Source organism: Channa argus, chromosome 10, assembly GCF_033026475.1.
Source record: "Channa argus isolate prfri chromosome 10, Channa argus male v1.0, whole genome shotgun sequence".
NCBI lineage: Eukaryota > Metazoa > Chordata > Actinopteri > Anabantiformes > Channidae > Channa > Channa argus.
This window is the reverse complement of record NC_090206.1, coordinates 11,013,646-11,033,064: the sequence shown is the minus strand read 5'-3', so window position 1 is coordinate 11,033,064 and position 19,419 is coordinate 11,013,646. Positions and strand designations below refer to the sequence as shown.

Here is a 19,419-nt window from a genome sequence, read left to right as displayed (position 1 = left end):
TACAGTCTATTATGCAACCAGTGGAAGAGGAGAGGGGTTAGTAATGGATGATCCATTTTTCTGGATAGAAGGTTCCACAAATTGAATGACTTCTGCGTGAGAATGGAACACAACACATCTTGTTTTTGCTCGAGGCTGGCCATATGTTAATTAAGCTGCAATTGTCAGTGGTGGGGAAAGCCATTTGATACACAGAGAGAAAAACAAAAACTGGCACAAAATGCCAGGTGAAGGACTAGTCACATCATAGGACCACCGTATAAGCAGATTGTTGTCTTATTTGGTGGAATTAGGGTGTGCGGTACTTCAGGCCAGCAGAGCATCATCTTCTCATTTGTATTGTTGTGCGGTGTACACAGCATTGCATGTACAGTAGGTAATTATAAGGTTAACCCCAGGCATTTTAAGTGTTTTTCCTTTTAAGACTTGACTTGATCTCAAACAAACAAACAGGGATAGGCCAGAACAAGTGCTCTGTTTACAGCACAAAAGAGGAAAGAGGTCATTGAGTAGTATTACCCATATGTGTAGAGAGGTGCTATGTAGTTACTCTGTGTAATGGAAACACATTGTTGGTACCTTCTTAATTTCACTTTTAATTCTAAAAAGCAAATGATGGTGTTGTAAAACTAGATTTAGTTTAAGTCTTATTACCTTTATTTTGTGGTTGGCTTTTGTAAACGTCTGCAAAGACGAAACATTAGCATATTCAGCACACTGATATTGAAATTTAAAAAATATGTTACATCTGCACAAAACACACATCAAGTGATAGGCTAATGCCAAAAACTTAATTCCATTAGCCACATTTATGTCAATTTAAGTGTGAGTTCATGACATCAGTTTTGTCTCATCTGTTGTTGATAAATTCACGCAATTTATATTAAAGAATTACCACATGAAGAGGCAGTCAGACTTTAAATTGTCAAAAAATGTTGGATGGAAATCTCAAAGAATGAGTAAATAACACTATAAAAACTGAAGATACATCATGATAATAACTGTGATGGAGACTCACAAAGCATTTTAACAACATCACAAAATAAAATAAATTAAAACAAGTTTCAAAAAAGTGTGTAAACAGTTTCATAAAATAAAAGCCATTAAAGATAACTGATATCACATCTGAGCCTGCAAATGGTTTATAGGGAAATCAATACAACAGACACACCCCAGACAACTTGTCTCTGGGATCTCTATCCCCCTCTCAGGTGGATATAAATTAGATCTGGCAAAGCCAAGATCAATGGAGATGTCCAATCTGAGGAGGCCTTTTATATTGGAGATTTAGTCTAAATCAGAGAAGTCGCATTTTCACCATAAAATTGTGCTGCAGTGTTCAAATCTTCCAGTGACAGCAATAATAGAGTAAATGCTGTGTGTTTGATGTAAAATGGAGTGCTTTTCCGGGAAAGGGTGGTAGACTTTAGGGAGAAATGAGGGTCTACATGAGATGACAGAACAAGAGTGATTAAAAACTATTCAGTGTAACTGACTGACAACTGCTGTTGTGAGAGGTGTTACCGCATTACCTGAACTGCCACTCTCTTCCTCACAGAGAGTGAAGGAGGGCAGGACCAGGCAAGAAGATCATGACAGTTTGAAATAAGAGGGGTCAGGGAGACAACATGTAATGAATGCAGAGATTTAAAGGAGGCACCAGGCAGGCCCTGACACCTTCACTGCCAACAACCGACCTCATCCGTCTTGTTTCTTCTATCACTATGATGGACAGAGAAACAGACTAGGTTAACAAAGTGACCTTGTGCAGTATAAAAGTACTTCAAAGTGTTATGTGGTTTAATTGGACAAATTATATTTGTGTTTTTTCATCTGCACAGAGTAACTTAGATTAATGGGAAACTAACCTAAAACAGACAATCTGTATTTTCCCATCTGTGCTGAATGACTTACATCCTATACCTCTGGAAACGATCGGTGTTGAGTGTAACTTCAAACAGAAAAAGTTTACAACAGCGCATTTTTTCTGAATAGTTGTGTTGTTTAGACACAACTACTGACCACAAATTGTGCACCTATAAAACATCAGACTGCACCTGACAAAATAAATAAAGCCAGGAGCATGAATCAAAGTGCTAGGGGAGGCAGTGCCATAGTTGGTAGAATGGCCGCCTACTGACCATAGGGTCGGAGGTTTGTGCCCCGCAGTTCCCAGACACATGTCGAAGTGTCCCTGGGAAAGACACTGAACCCAAATAGCCCGTCTCCCCATTCCCAGCCGCGCAGTGCTGGTTCCAAGCCCGGTAGAAATTAGGGAGGGTTGCGTCAGGAATTAACTATGCCAAACCAACATGTGGACTAATGATCTGCTGTGGCAACCCTGAGTGTAGGGGATAAGCCGAAAGAACAACAACAAAAAAAGTGACTCAAAGCGCTATTACCTCATGATTAACCTGGGTGGCAGCTAGAATATCAATACCTGTTTCAGTACTATTGACAGGGCATAGTTAATCTCAGCACACCTCAATTATCTGAAAACTAAATATTGACAAAGTGATATTAAAGCTTCACACATCTACAATGATTTTAAAGCTTCACAAATCTATAAGTGAGAAATTTGTTTTACTCCTAATATGTCAACAGTCAAAGCAGGTATGATGGCTTGTGGTACAATAACAATGCTACAGGACAAAGTGTTGTCTTAATACATAAATCATGGTTGTGCTGAACTGTTAGTCTGAACTTTCTTCTATTTTGCTTTATAAACTATTAGAAATATTGTGTGTACCCTTTAGCTTTTCCTCCATCTCTGTGTTCAGTGTAAAGAAGTGAGCACACAAACTGTGTACTGGCTCTTTAAAAAAAGAACCCACTACAATTAGTTCAGCTATCCAGTTTGGTACTGTCATGTCAGCAATAGAAAGTTAAATTCTTCAAGCATTTCAATTTCTTATCATTGTAAACAAATAGCCATGTTTAATAAAATTAAATACATGCTTATTGAAGCCTTTTGCAGGACTGGAGCATCTATGGATGTCTGGAAAAAAAAAACAACAATAGCCATAAAATGCAGAAAACCCCCTCAGTAAGCATAAAACTGTAAATGAATATAGAGATAGTTGTCCACGATAGCTATTCCAGATGTTTGTGTGAGAATTAGTGAAATGTACTAACAGCTAAATTTGCTTGTCTGAGCTCATTTATTGCAAAACATAAACAGTTAGCAATTATGAGTCAGTGAATGAAACAAAATATTTTAACTAATGAACAAATGATTCCCTCTGCATCTCACCCCCCCATCAAGTATCAAACAGGGCATTCCAAAACACTGCAAATAATGTGGGTCGTCAGCTTGCATTGGATCTTATCCTAAAATAAATGGGCTGAAATAATCTAGGCCACTCATTTGGATGCAGTATATTCTTGCCTGGCAATTAAACAGTACAACAAACTCTCAATATCTCCAGGCTGTGAGATTTTAATAGTGACCAGTCTAAATTGACCTGTGAGTGAATTACCCTCTTACTGTCACATGCTTCCTAAAATAGCTTGTGTGAAAGCAGAGTCTGTTGTGGAGAGCTGTTACCGAGAGGAAGTGTTCACCCTGACTGCCTTCCCAGTGACTGTAGCTTGCACAAAGATAAAGCATGTCAGATGCAATTGCCTCAGACAAGCAGTGCCCATGACATCATTTTGTGCACAAGTGACCGCTGAGCAGTGTGAAGAGTGAGAGCAAAGGAGAGGAACGTGTGGAAGAGTAAACAAACCCTGCTCCCTACGTTTGAGCACACAGAGCAAAGCCAACACGGGCAATGATGTCAACTACTTTCCCATAGAAAGCTTATGGGAAAAACTTGGGTGCAGAAGGCAGTACCCCCCTTTTCACCATCTTCAGAGAAGAATGGCACATTAATGCCCGTAAAACTGTGACTTGAAAGTATGTGTCATGTGAGTAAATTGTAGAGGTATTTATTAGGCTTACTGAGGGAATACAGTTGCCTATAATTTTCAAATAAATATTGGTGTTGGCCAAAATAATTTTAGTTTCTATTAAAGAACTTAAGAAAGGGCAGTGTTATGAGCAGAATTATAACAACTAAGAAAAACTGAGGAACTCAGCCTGTGTTAAATTATAGTGTCAGTGTCAAACAAGAGCAGATAAATCTTGTATGACTTGTGTGAGTTGCAGAAATAAGGCAAAATCATGGTTAAAGGGCTCCAGAAATCTTCCTTTGAAATAAGTTTACAGAGGTTGCCATCTATTGGTCATTAGGAATCTTGCATACTACAGCAGTCCACAAAGAGTATTACTTCAGGATTTCTATGCAGAGTTAACTGAGCATACATAAACCAATCCATTCAAAAATAGATCAACAAATTTGTTATTTGGTAGGTTTATATTGAGTCAAAGATATGACACAACATTTCATGAATGCAGTGCCTTTAGATTCACATTGTAGAGTATTCTATGAATTTGGTGTTTCTCTGTTTGGTAAATAAACGCATGGCTGTGCATCCAGTATCATCTACATACACAACAGTCTACTTTCTATCTTGTTTATTTTTGGCAATACGTTATCTTGCAAAGGTGGTTGTTTCTTATTTCCAAATCATGCTTAATAAACCACGCAGAGATGCATCTCTGCATTTGTTTGGGTTTACCCTTCTTTAAATGTAAGGTAACCAGGTGTAATCTGGCGGGCTACTTTACTGTAACTTACGTTTTATAGCTTAAAGGCCTAGAGACAGGTCCCCCACCCAAAGCTGCATTTTAGACAGGTCTACAATCCAAGGCTGCATTAGTATAATTTTGTATTCCTTAATAAGCATTGAACTGTGATTTTTTTTCGTACACTGTAAACTTTGGCGTGGCGGACATGTCTAGATGTCATGCTATGACTAAATGAACAGATAAATTATCTATTAAATCTCTGAAAAAAAAGAAGCTGATTCTAACCGGAACCCATTCTCCTTCCAACGTCTGCAACAATATCACTGCTCCCTCACTGCGCCAATGTGTTCTTCCGCGTAGCCGCGTACTTAATCAATTATTTTTTCTTACGTAAACCCTAAGACGCATTGTTGGTAAAAAAAAAAAAAAAGTTAATTCATGCACATGTCCTATCAATTATTATCTTACTAATACGATATTTATTACAAAAATACAAATGTGCTTCCTAGTAATAACGCTGCGTGGATCTACTTTCTCTCAAAAATGAGTTCCACCCTTTCACCAAAGCACATTCTATCGCTGCTTTGTGTGGACGAAACCAGCTCGAATTCTTAACAACAGCATTTTTTGCGCTAGGGACGTTATACTTTGTAGCGAGGCTAGTTGAATAATTATTTCTCAGCTAGTATTAGTTACATAGCGACCACTACATGATTTCTATTAAGCGTAGTTGAAGGTACATTACAGTTCATTAAAGGTTAGATTAGCTAGTGAGCTGTTAGCTTGCCTGGCAACGTTTTTGCTAGCCGCCGCCGCCGCCACATAGGACTCCCCGTTCTCTTTAAGTGTTACCTGCAAGAAGTCAAATTGACGACCACCGTGAGAGACACGAAGAGTGAGGAGATGGCGAGCTCAGTGGGGAACGTGGCTGACAGCACAGGTTGGTTGCGCACAACGATTCCATTAACCGCTAACGTAACTTGAAAAGGCGTAGCACCGTCCATTTACCAGTGAACGATGTTTATTAAAATGAGTTTAACCACTTACGGGTAAACAGACCAGACTCAATCCATTCATTTTACTTCCCATTAAGAACGACTAAGAGACAAAATGACGTAATGTTAGCATTAGCGCTATGTGTGGCTAAGTAATTCCCAAGTGTCTGTGTCGGTATAAACGTTGTATTAACGTTGTTCTGTGAGCTGTTCAGAGCCATACAACGTCTTCGTTCGGGTTTTGTCCAATTCCGATATGCATGCGTGTAGCTCAACTACAACTAGAAATCAATCGCGTATTACTACCACATTGGATCTTCTATTGGTTATAAGGTGCTAGTCGCACAAGGCCCTAAACGCGCCTTCATCATCTGGGTGTAAAGTTACCGATGCGTTATGGTTAATAATAGCTGCTTCCTTTTTGTATCTTCCTTTTTTCGTATAGTGATCTAGGTTTGTTGTCATGGATTGATAAAATTGATCAACTGCAATCTTAGTGTAAGTTACTTTTAGCTTTGCATTAATCGATTTTGTGCAGGCTAGAATGTCCCTAAACCTTCCTCCACCCATCTGTACTTCATCTCGTTTATGCCACACGTTGATTCTTTGTCACATAGCATTTTAATGAACCAAAGTTTAAAAAAAACAAAAAAAAAAAAACAAAACAGATGGTGTTAGAGATAATACAAATTTAGTAATGAAAGTGTTAACCAAGCGAATAATATACCACCTCCCTCGAAAATACAAAAAAAGGTGGTGTAACTCACTGCTTGGTGTATGAGTTCTTTATGTAATTGCACGTGATTCAAATGTTAAGATATAAACATCCAAAGTTCCTGTCAATGTGATATCCACATCTTTGATTGTTTTGTTCATCTTCTGTATTTTTTTTCTCCTAAATGTGTAATTTTTATAGGTGCAGACCACTGAGGAGTAAGTTTTATGTAAAATGGTGTCTCACTGAATGTATCTCACTGAGGGACAAAAAAGGTTTAACTGTACTAAGAAGGCACATCAGTATTCTGCAAAACTTGATTCATTCATCCCGATCTTTACAGAAATTATATGGGTTACATACTTAACTCAAACCATTAAAAATATAGAATAATGTCTGTGCAGTATGTAGTTTTTTGTATTAAGGGAGCTGCAGTCTTCTGCAATCATATTACCTAATAAACTTATTATAAAATTTATTTTACATTGTTAAAAAAAATATGTGTAAAGTTGAATAAATCAGATTTTTAAGTTTACAATGCAAAATTCCCAATATTTTATCATTATTGGAGTGCTTTGTCTCCGTGACCCTTAATTTTGCTTTAATTTATTTTTTTAGTTTGATTTTGAGTTTAGTTCATTGGCCATTGAATGTTGTTGACTTCATTACCTTCATTACTATTTGTTTTCTGTTGTCATTTGTCTGCTTTAATTTCTTCCACCACATCTAACATGTTGTGTCCCCCACCCCACCCCCACCTCTACTGCTTGGGCTGTGTTGGTGCTCCAGAACCGACAAAACGTATGCTTTCCTTCCAAGGGTTGGCTGAGCTGGCGCACCGGGAGTATCAATCGGGGGACTTTGAGGCAGCTGAGCGCCACTGCATGCAGCTGTGGAGGCAGGAGCCTGATAACACAGGCGTGCTGCTTCTCCTGTCTTCCATTCACTTCCAGTGTCGAAGACTTGACAGGTGAGGTGTCGGGGTTTGACCTAATGAACTTGAGCATGTGGCATAGAAGAGAAGACCATAATAGGCATTGTTGCTGTCAGTACAAACAGTTAATGTAGGGAATTAAGTGTAACTGAGCCGTCTTCTGGAAATCCTATTGCTCTTTTTAATATGGTCTTCTGGTAGTGGGATGATGAGTTCACATAAAAGATACTTAAGTGATAGATGGTTTGGCAGGGGGAAGCATACTCGGGAGTGGTTAATGCTGCCTAACAGCTAGAAGGAACCACCGGTGCAGATCCCTGGCCAGATGTGGCCTTACTGTGTGGGGTTTGCATGTTATACCTGTACTTGAGTGGGTTTCCTCTTGGTAATCCTGATTCAACATGCATGTTATGTTAATTAGTGACTCTAAATTGCCTGTAGGTTTGAATGTGAGTGTAAATGGTTGTGTCTCTGTGTTGGCCCTGAGAAAGACTAGCTAGCTCTCCAGGGTGTACCCCAGCTCTAGCCCAATGGCGGCTGGGAAAGGTACTACATATAATGGATGGATGGATGGATGGTCGGTTCTGCAATTAGTGAAATGTGTGTTGTACTCTGTGATCTTTAATTTTAGTATTAATGCTTGAAAGAACATCTACCATGATTTGTGTTTTCAATTTTAACTTATGGCTTATAACAAGTTTCTGCATTTTGCTATTTGAACATTGCTACCACATGGAGCTAACACTGCTAACCACTCCCACCTGGATTGTGATCATTTTGTACCAAATTCACCCCTATAGGTCTGCTCACTTCAGTACCTTGGCCATCAAACAGAATCCAATGCTTGCTGAAGCCTACTCTAACCTGGGGAATGTGTACAAGGAGCGAGGACAACTACAGGAGGCCATAGAGCATTATCGCCATGCTCTGAGACTGAAGCCAGATTTTATTGACGGATACATCAACTTGGCAGCAGCTCTCGTGGCCGCAGGAGACATGGAGGGAGCAGTGCAGGCTTATGTCTCTGCCTTGCAATATAACCCTGTAAGTGACATGCTATATGGTGAAATTCTTTTGTCAGCAGTTACCTCCAATCCACAAACAAGGCAGACATATTTAAACCCATTCATTGTACCAGTAAACTGAAAATATGTATTCCTTTTTTACCCAGGATCTTTACTGTGTGCGTAGTGACCTGGGCAACTTGCTTAAAGCCCTTGGTCGTTTGGAAGAGGCTAAGGTATGCTCCACTGGGATGCCATTTGTGTAGATGTGTTGTAGATTTGCATCATCTTCTTCTTCTTCTTCTTCTTCTTCTTCTTTTTTGTCCTTTTAAATTTTGGTGTCGTCCACTAAGGCCATAGATGTTGTTTCTTTTTCTCGTTTACATTTTTAAGCCACATCAAGTCCTCTTGCTTCAGCCCCCTCATTCAAGTGAAGGAAAGAAAACGGTAGCTTTAACTCCTAATTTGCAAAAACTGATTTTGAAGCATTGGATTGGAATGAGCCAGCAACCATATGAGGAAACTGACTTTTTTTTGTTTTTTGGTAGAAAAAGTACACCACTTTTCTGTTCATGACTTTTTAGAAAACTATTTTTTTCAGTATAGTACATGCATTATTATCCCCACCTTGTATCACCTTTAGTTATGTCCTTCACTTTCCCCTGTCCTTTTACCAGAGACCCCCTCCCCTTATGGGAAGAAAGACTGGAGTTTAATTGGCATAGTACATCTCTTTTGGCATTTTTAACTAGAAAAATGACTTTTCATGCAGTTGATTTTGGAGGGAAAATGCTGGTTCGGTCTTTAAAAAACATATGAACTGATGAGAAGCTAGATAACCCTGCCAGTGCAAAAGATAAGATGGTTTCTAACCTAATCACTATACTCCAATATTGTTCAAGTGCCCAAGGAACAGCTTGTATTGCCATTTTGCTGTCAGTACAGTTGCTGCCAGTGTGGGTTTTTTGGCTTATACTTGATATTGTCATTTTAAAACTAGTCCTTTATTACAGAGGGCTCCCTGGGTTGGGTTAATTTGGGAGATGTGGAGTTGTCCCACTGGTTACAGGCCATCTTATTTACGATAGAATGGGGGACCTGGAGTGGGGAGGAGCATCAGGGAGTCCCAAGCTCCCCTGCAATGTCGCTCCACCCCCCGCGCGCTTGCTGAGGATTGGTGGAGTGTGCGCGCCTAGAGCTGTCTTCCTGACCATTCAGCTTTGACCAGTGCTCAAGCACACCATAACGGTGCATTTCATGCTCTTGTACATATGTTTCTTTTAAGCATAGTTGATAATGAGCTGTTGAGTAGCGTGTTAAACTGTGGGTTCATTCTCAAGCCCCTTAAAATGGTCCCATGTAGTGTCAAGCAGACAGCTCACAATCTGTACTCCACTTCCTGCGTCAGTTGCTGGGTTAGAAAGACAGAAACATGCGCAGCAACAGCGATGACCTCTTTATTTCAGAGCTGTGGAGGCTTCTAGATACAGAACTTTAAACCATAGACCTTTCTTCCTACCCCATTGGCCAGGAGTCAAGAAAGCAGGCCAGGATAAAAAAAGCAAAGTTTTCTAAATTTGATGAAAATGCTAAAAAAATAACAGGACACAAAAATACTTTGCTATTTATTAAAAATATGTAGTATTTATTCTAAAGAAATGGGATCAGTTCATTGAGGTAAGATCAAGCCAGTAACTGCCCTCCTAAGTTTGATATTAAAGCTGAATTGAGAACAGTTAGAAGCCTGACTCTATTTTACTAATAAACTAAAACGCACAAAAGCCTTTCTTCCATCCCAGTTCCACTTACAGAATTCCTTTTATTTACTTTTAAAAGAATTATCCATTGCATGAATAAAGACCGAGTAGTCTTCTTGTTTTATTTTTTTATGTGATTTGGAAGAACCTTTTTTATTTCCATATTTTTAAAAAATGTATTGTTTGAAAACTTTTACTAATAATATTGTTTTCTGATTTTTGTCTCTCTTGGTTCTTTCCACGACTGATATTGTTATTTAGAAGGTTTCAGGTGGGTGACACTATTCCTGCGTAGGTGCCTGGCGGCAAGGAACACTAGGGCATCCTCAGTCCTCTCCTCTTCTTCCAGCCAGCTGCGGCCACCACTCTGACAAAGTCCCAAAATATGGTAACGGGTTTGTAACTGCCAACAAAAGAAAAACCACCTCACTTCCACCTCTATATTGTGGCTTCCCTTTTGAAGAGCAAAAGAAAAAAGTAACGAAACAAACTAAAGTAAAGATTTCTCTAAATATGCTATACTAATTAACCAACTCTGTATTAAGTAAAGAGAAACATACATTTGGAAGTAATAATTGTGAAAATGAAGTAGGATCCCTCTAACTCTTACATGTTGGTTATTTTTCCTATTTTGTTTTGTTTTTCCTTCTTTATTTGGAGATGCAGCGTTCTGATGATGATGCGGATAGTGCGCAGTGAGTCTGCAGTAGCGCAGGGGCTGCGCAGCGATAACCTCCAGGCAACCAAAAAGGCGGAAAGCGCAAGCATGCAACCCCCAACCCCTAAAACCCTTTTGGCCTGTTGATTGTAGACCTCTCCCCACTTACAACCAGCCTCGCTCCCAAATGTCTCCAAATCTCAGACATAATTGGCTTTAAAAATATGCTGCCATGTACAATACTTGGTTTTTCTAATTCAGCAACAAATGGATGATTTTCTCCCAGTGATCCATGATTAAACATCAGTCTATCCACTGGCTGATCTGACAATCCACCTTGTTTCTGAGATAGTTTGTGGGTGCTGAGTGTGAGCCAGTCTGGTGTGGCAGGTGTCCTGCCAGGGGTTGTTGGTCTGCGGCTGTCTTACCAGGCCATTCGGCAAGCAGCAGCGAAGCAATGACCTTTGTCATGTACAGGGTCACGCAAACGGCGTTGTAATGTGAAGTGTGATGGTGGTAGTGGCAATAGACACACACCATGCGCTTGCGTTGCGCATGCATTACAGGGACCATCACCATCATGAATTGTCCAGCATCCCAGGTTGTGAGTTATTATGCTCCAGTGAAAATGTAGCATTTACGGAGGTAACTGTGAATTTCTTTTCTTCTTCAGTTTTACATTCTACTTTGGGTTATTATGAATCATTATTAGAGGGCAGCAGGCTGTACCTGCTGGGGAAATCACCCATTTTGGTGAGAATTTTGACATAACTGCAGGATGAGGACATACGTGTGGGTGTAGGTTGGATCCGCGCAGCGTAGGAAAAAGCAATGCAGCTTAGCGCGGCAGATTTGTGCGCACGCAAGCCCATGCTGTAGACTCACTTTTTGCCATAATGAAGAACAGTCACTAATTTTGTTTTCTCTGCCCTTTTTGTTTTTCCTTACTTTTATTCTCAATCTTTGTTTTTATTTTACAATCCCTTGTCCTCCCCTCTATGTACTATACCTCTCCCACTCTACCTCTTCTCCTTTCCTGTGGTTTTTCATTGTAATTTAAGGCTTGTTACCTGAAAGCCATTGAGACTCAGCCCAACTTTGCAGTAGCTTGGAGCAACCTGGGCTGTGTGTTCAATGCCCAGGGAGAGATATGGCTGGCTATACATCATTTTGAAAAGGTAAGTTTTACTATGTGTTGTATGTTTCAATCTTAGTGCTTCTTCTCTTGCCTTATTATCTATATTCTTGCACTAATCCATTTTTATATGCATGGTTTAAATTTTTAGGCAGTGACTCTGGATCCAAATTTCCTCGACGCATACATAAATTTAGGAAACGTATTGAAGGAAGCCCGCATTTTTGACAGGTGAGTTCAGGTCATGAAACATGGTATCAGATTTATTAGTCATGTTTAATCTTTTGTTAAAAAGCTACAGCCCACCAGCACCTGTGTGGAATTTAGAATGAGTCATGGGCATAGTTATTTGTGCATACCTTTCTTCAACCAGGCAGATTTGGTGCACTTTTCAAACTATCACCACACCAAGTGTGTGTGTTTCCAGTTAATTTGTTTTATGCATTGTTAGAGGATGTTTAAAAGCTTGACCTTGAGCATCAGTTTTCTCTAATGTTTTCAGAGCTGTTGCTGGATATCTGAGGGCCCTAAGTCTTAGCCCCAACCATGCTGTTGTTCATGGTAATCTGGCCTGTGTCTACTACGAACAAGGCCTCATTGACCTGGCTATTGACACCTACCGTCGTGCTATTGAATTGCAGCCTCACTTCCCTGATGCCTACTGCAATTTGGCAAATGCTCTGAAAGAGAAAGGCAATGTAAGGCGATACTTGGTGTGTCCTCTGTCTTGACAGTTCCTAACTTTTCTTTTTTAAACAATTTCAGTGATTTACTAAAACTTTCAAAATGCCAATGTTTTTTCCAGGTGTCAGAAGCAGAAGAGTGCTACAACACGGCGTTGCGTTTGTGTCCAACCCATGCAGACTCTCTTAATAACCTGGCCAATATCAAGCGTGAACAGGGCAACATTGAGGAGGCAGTTCAGCTTTATAGAAAAGCCTTAGAGGTGAGTTGAGCGTTACCATCGTCGTTGTCCTAAAGAAGTGGGCCGTTCTAGTACTGTTGTTTATAGCAAACCACTTTTTCATCAGGTGTTCCCAGAGTTTGCAGCAGCTCACTCCAACCTGGCCAGTGTCCTGCAGCAGCAGGGAAAACTCCAGGAGGCCCTTATGCACTACAAGGAGGCCATTAGGTTTGTAATTCTATCATATAGATGCTGCCTTAGTTTGGTTTAATGTAATTTCCCCCTATAACAGTTAAAGCAAATCCACACATCCACCACTATAAGACTTTTTTTCAGTGTGCTCGGTTAAACTTGGTTACAATGCACATGTTGTGCAAAGTGTACTGTCGTTTAGTTTTTCCACATGCACATTTTACTAAAATGATCATAAATTACCTGACACTAGAAAAGTTAAATGACATAAGATAATCTTTTATTACAAACCACTTTATGCTTTGTAATAAAAGGTGCTTTATGAAAGTGTAGAACTGTTTTAAATGGTAAATAATAAGTACAAATCACGAATCAAAACAATAAAAAAAAGTAAAAATAGAGTATGACTACAAAACTCAAAAGTACCATCAGGTAGCAGGGTCTGTTTTGCCATGTTTGGGGACAATTACAACCAGTGGGTAACCAGGGCCCATTGGTGGAGCAGGTGCAGTCCTTGGATCAGAGATTGACACCTGTTTTTCCTTCACACAATGCGATGACTCTGTGTACAAAAAAAGCACAACAGCACCTCAACCTGCCGAGGAAGCTGAGGGGCTTTCATGAAAGCAAGGACATCTTAGCTTTGGTTTACAGATCATTCATTAAATCCATCCTCACCATCAACATTACAACCTGGTATAAGTTTCTCACAATCAAACACAAAACTAAACTATCAAGCAGAATTAATCAGGCCAGCAAGATAACTGGATCACCACAGACTCCTCTGTCAGAACTTTACAACAGATTGGCGGTAAGGAAAGCAACCCAGATTACTGAGGACCCCTCTCATTCCCTTAGATGAGAGTTCCTTCATGCTGCTGCCATCAGGCAGGTGCTATAAAGTCCCACTGGCCCACAAAAAATCATTCATCCCCAGTGCAATAACCATTCTAAACAGCAAAAACTTTGACTAGAGATCCCTGAGGAATTTTGTTATTCAGATGTTTCAACAGATTTACTGTTCTGTTTTTAGAATCAGCCCAACATTTGCTGATGCCTACTCAAACATGGGTAACACACTGAAGGAAATGCAGGATGTACAAGGAGCGCTGCAATGCTACACTCGTGCCATCCAGATCAACCCTGCCTTTGCTGATGCTCACAGCAATTTGGCCTCTATCCACAAGGTCAGGATAATTTTACATTTTATTTAATGACATTTGTTGCCTTGGACACAACAAAAACAATAAAATTTCAATGAAAATGTACAGTTTTTGCCTGAAATGGTAGTGGCATGTATCTTATTTATTGTTGTGTTGATATTTTGGTAGTCACAGGCACAATAGGGTATTACCATCTGTTTATGTGCTATAAATGGCATTGCTGTATACCAACTGTACAGTCTTGATGCTGTTTATAAGTTAAATATTGTCTTATAGTAAATAGCCAGAAGTCTCATTTTAGTGCAGATGTAAGTACAGTAGAATTTTGTAGAACTGTTGGTTTCATAATGAAAGATAACAATATTTTTGCATCTTGAAGCATTTTAACTTGAGTATTTAAATGTTTCTCTTGACTTTTAGGATTCTGGAAACATCCCAGAGGCCATTGCATCGTATCGCACAGCCTTGAAACTCAAGCCAGACTTTCCTGATGCTTACTGCAATTTGGCACATTGCCTTCAGGTTCTTAAATGTTGCTGTATTTATGTGCAATAGACACACATTGTTTGGTCCTGTTATATTATCATTACTTTTTGTAAGTTCTTTGATTCCTGTCATTTTACAGATTGTGTGTGACTGGACAGATTATGATGAGCGAATGAAGAAACTTGTGAGCATTGTGGCTGACCAGCTGGAGAAGAACCGCTTACCTTCAGTGCACCCACACCACAGCATGCTGTACCCACTCTCTCACAGCTTCCGCAAGGCCATTGCCGAACGCCATGGAAACCTTTGTCTGGACAAGGTACACACACTGATCAAAGCAAGTAACCTTTAATAATAATAATTATTATTATTATTTTTATTTTTGTGGGATGAAAGGTGGCTGGTGATAGAAGTGGCTGTCTGCAGAGATATGGGTAAGGCGAGGCTTTAGTGAGATAATAGATACTATATTTTACCATGAAAAGAGTGAAAGCTGGTGGTGGATAGACTGAGTTCACTGGTGAAGGTATGTGGATGGGATTAGTCACTGTAACTTAGTGAAAGTAGAACTGGCTGTCTTGTGGAAGTTGTATTCTTACACTATTGCTTGTTCACAGATTAATGCTTTGCACAAACCTGCTTATGAGCATCCGAAGGATCTGAAGGCTAGCGGTGGGCGGCTGCGTATTGGCTATATCAGTTCTGACTTCGGCAACCATCCGACCTCCCACCTGATGCAGTCCATTCCTGGAATGCACAATCCTGAGAAGTTTGAGGTGGTTTGTTGTGATTTTAACATGTAAATTACAAACTTTTTGTGAGAATATTGTGCTTATCCGGTAAATATTATAAATGGCTGACAATTCTGTACTTCTGTCCTATCAGGTCTTCTGCTATGCACTCAGCCCTGATGATAGTACTAACTTCCGTGTGAAAGTGGTTGCAGAGGCTCATCATTTCACAGACCTCTCACAGGTAACTGTTAAATCTTGGATGTTTCTTGTATGTTATTTCTAAAGATGTGAACTAACAAGTTTTGTTAGTTGTGAACAGTACTATTTTTACTGAAACTGTTCCTTTTCTTCTCCAGATCCCTTGCAATGGGAAGGCAGCTGATCGTATTCACCAGGATGGAATTCACATTCTGATCAACATGAATGGCTACACTAAAGGAGCCCGAAATGAGCTATTTGCTCTTCGCCCAGCCCCCATTCAGGTAACCTTTTGCATTGACGTAGTTCCCTCACATTTGCTGTGATCTCTGGTAATGGAAAAATACAATGAATGGTCCATTCCACAGGCTATGTGGCTGGGATACCCAGGAACCAGTGGGGCTCTCTTCATGGACTACATCATCACTGACAAAGAGACATCCCCTATGGAGGTAGCTGAGCAGTATTCAGAGAAGCTTGCCTACATGCCCAATACTTTCTTCATTGGAGACCATGCCAACATGTTCCCTCATCTTAAGGTTTGTCTTTTTTCAAACTGCTGCCCTTTGTTTAAAAAGAAAATAATTATCAATATAATTGGAGGGTTGATAAAATTGTTTTGTTTGTTTTACCCATAGAAAAAAGCAGTGATTGATTTCACGTCTAATGGACACATCTTTGACAACCGCATTGTTCTAAATGGTATTGATCTGAAGGCATTCTTGGACAGTCTGCCAGATGTTAAAGTAATAAAGGTAAGTTTAAAATAAATGAATGGACCTTTAAAGAAAGACATATTTATATATATTGTATAGTCAAACCGCAACATTTTGTCTATTTATTTATTGAGTCACCATAACAGCAGAATGAAACAAAAAATAACTTGGTCTTTAAGTTATGTTAATGAAAGCAATTTAGTCAGTTTCTGCTCATTTAAATAAATACTTCTGTATCAAAATCAATAAAATTGTAAAAATGTCAAATGCTAGATTGAGGTATGTTGCATCAAATCATTTTCAAGCATTTAAACTGTTCTCTATAATTAGATGAAGTGTGACAACAACCAGGAAGTAGCTGGGGATACAAATGGGGCTCTCTCCATGCCTGTTATTCCCATGAACACTGCAGCTGAAGCAATTATAAACATGATCAACCAAGGCCAAATCCAAGTCACAATCAATGGCTTCACTGTCAGCAATGGCCTGGCTACCACACAGGTATGTCTGACTCAGAAAAACTGCATGGTATGAATGGGGATATTTTAACATATACAATGGATAAAATGCATCTACAAATGTAAATGACAAAAGCAAGATGTGCAGTACGACTGGGGTTTCTGGTACTGTATAGTTATGGTGTGCTCTTGCAAGTAACATAGAAAATCTATGTTGGTGAAGCAAATGTTTAAATGTAAAACTTAACCTCGTATCTTGGCTTTTCAAACGGCACATTATGGCCATTTGGTTCAGACAACTAAGACTCGTGCTTTTTACTTCGGGACAAAACCTTTTAGGCATCACAACACTGTTTGTCCCCCATTTCAGATCAATAACAAAGCTGCCACTGGGGAAGAGGTGCCGCGCACAATTGTTGTGACAACTCGCTCCCAGTATGGCCTCCCAGAGGACTCCATTGTCTACTGCAACTTCAACCAGCTCTACAAGATTGACCCCCCTACTCTTCAAATGTGGGCAAATGTAAGTTAAACTGACTTGGGTATAACAGTTGCTTCAACTCTGTTCTTTTACCTGTCTTTAAAAGAGCAAATGCTACTTCTGTCGTTTTGAAATTCTCCTTTTGTTGTAGATCCTGAAGCGTGTGCCCAACAGTGTGTTGTGGCTCCTTCGTTTCCCTGCTGTGGGTGAGCCCAACATCCAGCAGTATGCTCAGAACATGGGTCTGCCTGGCTCTCGCATCATCTTCTCACCTGTAGCTCCTAAGGAGGAGCATGTCAGACGGGGCCAGCTGGCTGATGTGTGCCTTGACACTCCTCTATGCAACGGGCACACCACAGGCATGGATGTTCTCTGGGCTGGAACGCCCATGGTCACTATGCCAGGTGAGGACACTAGGCGTGTGTGTGTGTATCTATACTATGTAAAAATAGTTTTGATTTATTATGATGAAAATAGAAAGCATTTAAATGAAGCCTACAATGTAATGATAATATGATTCCTTCAAAGGTGAGACCCTTGCCTCTCGTGTGGCTGCCTCACAACTCAATTGTCTGGGCTGCCCTGAGCTAATAGCCCAGAATCGCCAGGAATATGAGGACATGGCAGTCAAACTTGGCTCTGACATGGAATAGTAAGTAGATTTTGATCTAATTCCATTTGAAAAAAGTCTTTTTAGGTTTGATCAGACTTAAAGGGTTAAAAAAATTCTCTCTCCTTTAGCTTAAAGATGGTCAGGGCACGTGTTTGGAAGCAACGAATCTGCAGCCCTCTTTTCAACACCAAGCAGTACACCATGGAACTGGAGAGGCTCTATCTGCAGATGTGGGAGCACCATAGCAATGGCAACAAGCCAGAACACCTGTTTAAACTTCAGACAGTAGAGACCAGTGAGAATGCCTAAAGTGAAAGCAAATGGATTTATTTTTCTGTACACCACAACCATGTCCACTCCTCCCTTCATTTTATTTTTTTGCAGCACCCTAGCTTTAACGGCCAGTTTCTACTCCACCCTCTCTCCAAGTTATTTTCTCATTTATTATTAATGGGACTCTTAATGGAGCATACAGATGTCGAATGTTGTTGCATCACACGTCTGCATTTGCTGAGCCAGATAGAGCCTGAGACTTTCTGGCACTTTATCTGAAACTCTTTCCTTGTAACAGTATATTTTGTGAGCATAAAGATGATTGAGTCCTGCTACCCCTTCAGTACACGGATCAGTGGATTTTTTTTTTCTTCTGTCAGTGTGCATACAGGAGGAATTGCAGCATATGGAGAAAATGTCCAGCCATCATTACTTGTTAATCTATTCAAAAATGGATTAGGAGTTTTATTTTTTACTTTTGCTTTTAGTTTTATTTTTTTTAGGACAATGCTGTAACTCTGACATAAGTTTCCCCAGCTTTAACATGCAGTTGTAAAACACATGGGAAATGCTCTTTAGTTTGTCTTAAGCTGTTATAAATGATTTAGGACTGCAGTGTATAGATGTGCACGTCTTGAAGAATATGGTCTAGTCCCATTCACCAAATGCCAACTTGTTAGTTAAGGAATATGTTGAGTAAATGTTGTCCTGTTTGATGTCATTCTATGCTTGTAAAAAATAACTTGACAAATCTTAACAGCGTTTTAAGTCACTGGAAAGGGCCTAGATTTAATTTTTGTTATCAGAGCTATTGAGACTTGAGGTAAGTATTTTCTAAGCTCTTCTTGTTTTTGTATTGTTCGTTAATAATATGGTGTCAATGCTGCTCTGCCTCGATGCTCTAAATATGTTTTTTAAAAAAATAAAGAGCTGGCAAAAAGCTGTAATGTCTTATGCAGTGGCTTGAATTATGTCAACCATCAAATGATTTAAGGCTAAAAGAAAAATCCTTTGTATCTTTGATTTGAAAGCTACCCTGAAATTAGGTCACATGTGCTTGACTTATGAGGGCAGTGCTGTCCTGACTCAGCAATAACTCAACAAAACGTGAAATCTAGTACAGTAGCAAACTGAAAACAAATATAAGCTCTGTTGTAATTAGATTGGCAAAAGTTAATCCAAATACAAAATATTAGAATTTTAATATTGTGTTGAGATTTATATTTAGTTTCTTTACCATTGTTTAAAAGCAGGAAAGCCTTTGTCTTCTTTTATGACAGTTTTGTCTCAGTTTTGTCTCATATGTTATTAATTTAGTAATGACATATAGTACTTTTTGTTTTGTGGTCCATTCATAACCTAAAGCAGAC

General features: G+C 39.5%; 1 protein-coding gene across 7 annotated transcripts; it reads left to right on the top strand.

Annotated features, from left to right (window-relative positions):
• Positions 1–5,199: 5,199 nt before the first annotated feature.
• Positions 5,200–18,996, top strand: LOC137134108 (UDP-N-acetylglucosamine--peptide N-acetylglucosaminyltransferase 110 kDa subunit-like). Of its 7 annotated transcripts, none has more exons than XM_067518588.1 (22): positions 5,200–5,573; positions 7,163–7,313; positions 8,078–8,321; positions 8,449–8,517; positions 11,758–11,874; positions 11,983–12,062; positions 12,334–12,544; positions 12,637–12,777; positions 12,863–12,963; positions 13,961–14,114; positions 14,511–14,612; positions 14,716–14,913; positions 15,194–15,352; positions 15,462–15,551; positions 15,667–15,792; positions 15,877–16,047; positions 16,147–16,263; positions 16,555–16,725; positions 17,053–17,205; positions 17,315–17,567; positions 17,692–17,815; positions 17,905–18,996. In XM_067518588.1, exons 1-22 carry the CDS (start codon positions 5,537–5,539, stop codon positions 18,083–18,085), a joined length of 3,150 nt encoding a protein of 1,049 aa, XP_067374689.1. In that variant the 5' UTR covers positions 5,200–5,536; the 3' UTR covers positions 18,086–18,996. The 7 variants fall into 7 exon arrangements, with proteins under 7 accessions (XP_067374689.1, XP_067374687.1, XP_067374688.1 ...); XM_067518586.1 differs by having other exon boundaries at positions 7,133–7,313; positions 12,334–12,529; XM_067518587.1 differs by having other exon boundaries at positions 7,133–7,313; positions 14,716–14,895.
• Positions 18,997–19,419: the final 423 nt, after the last annotated feature.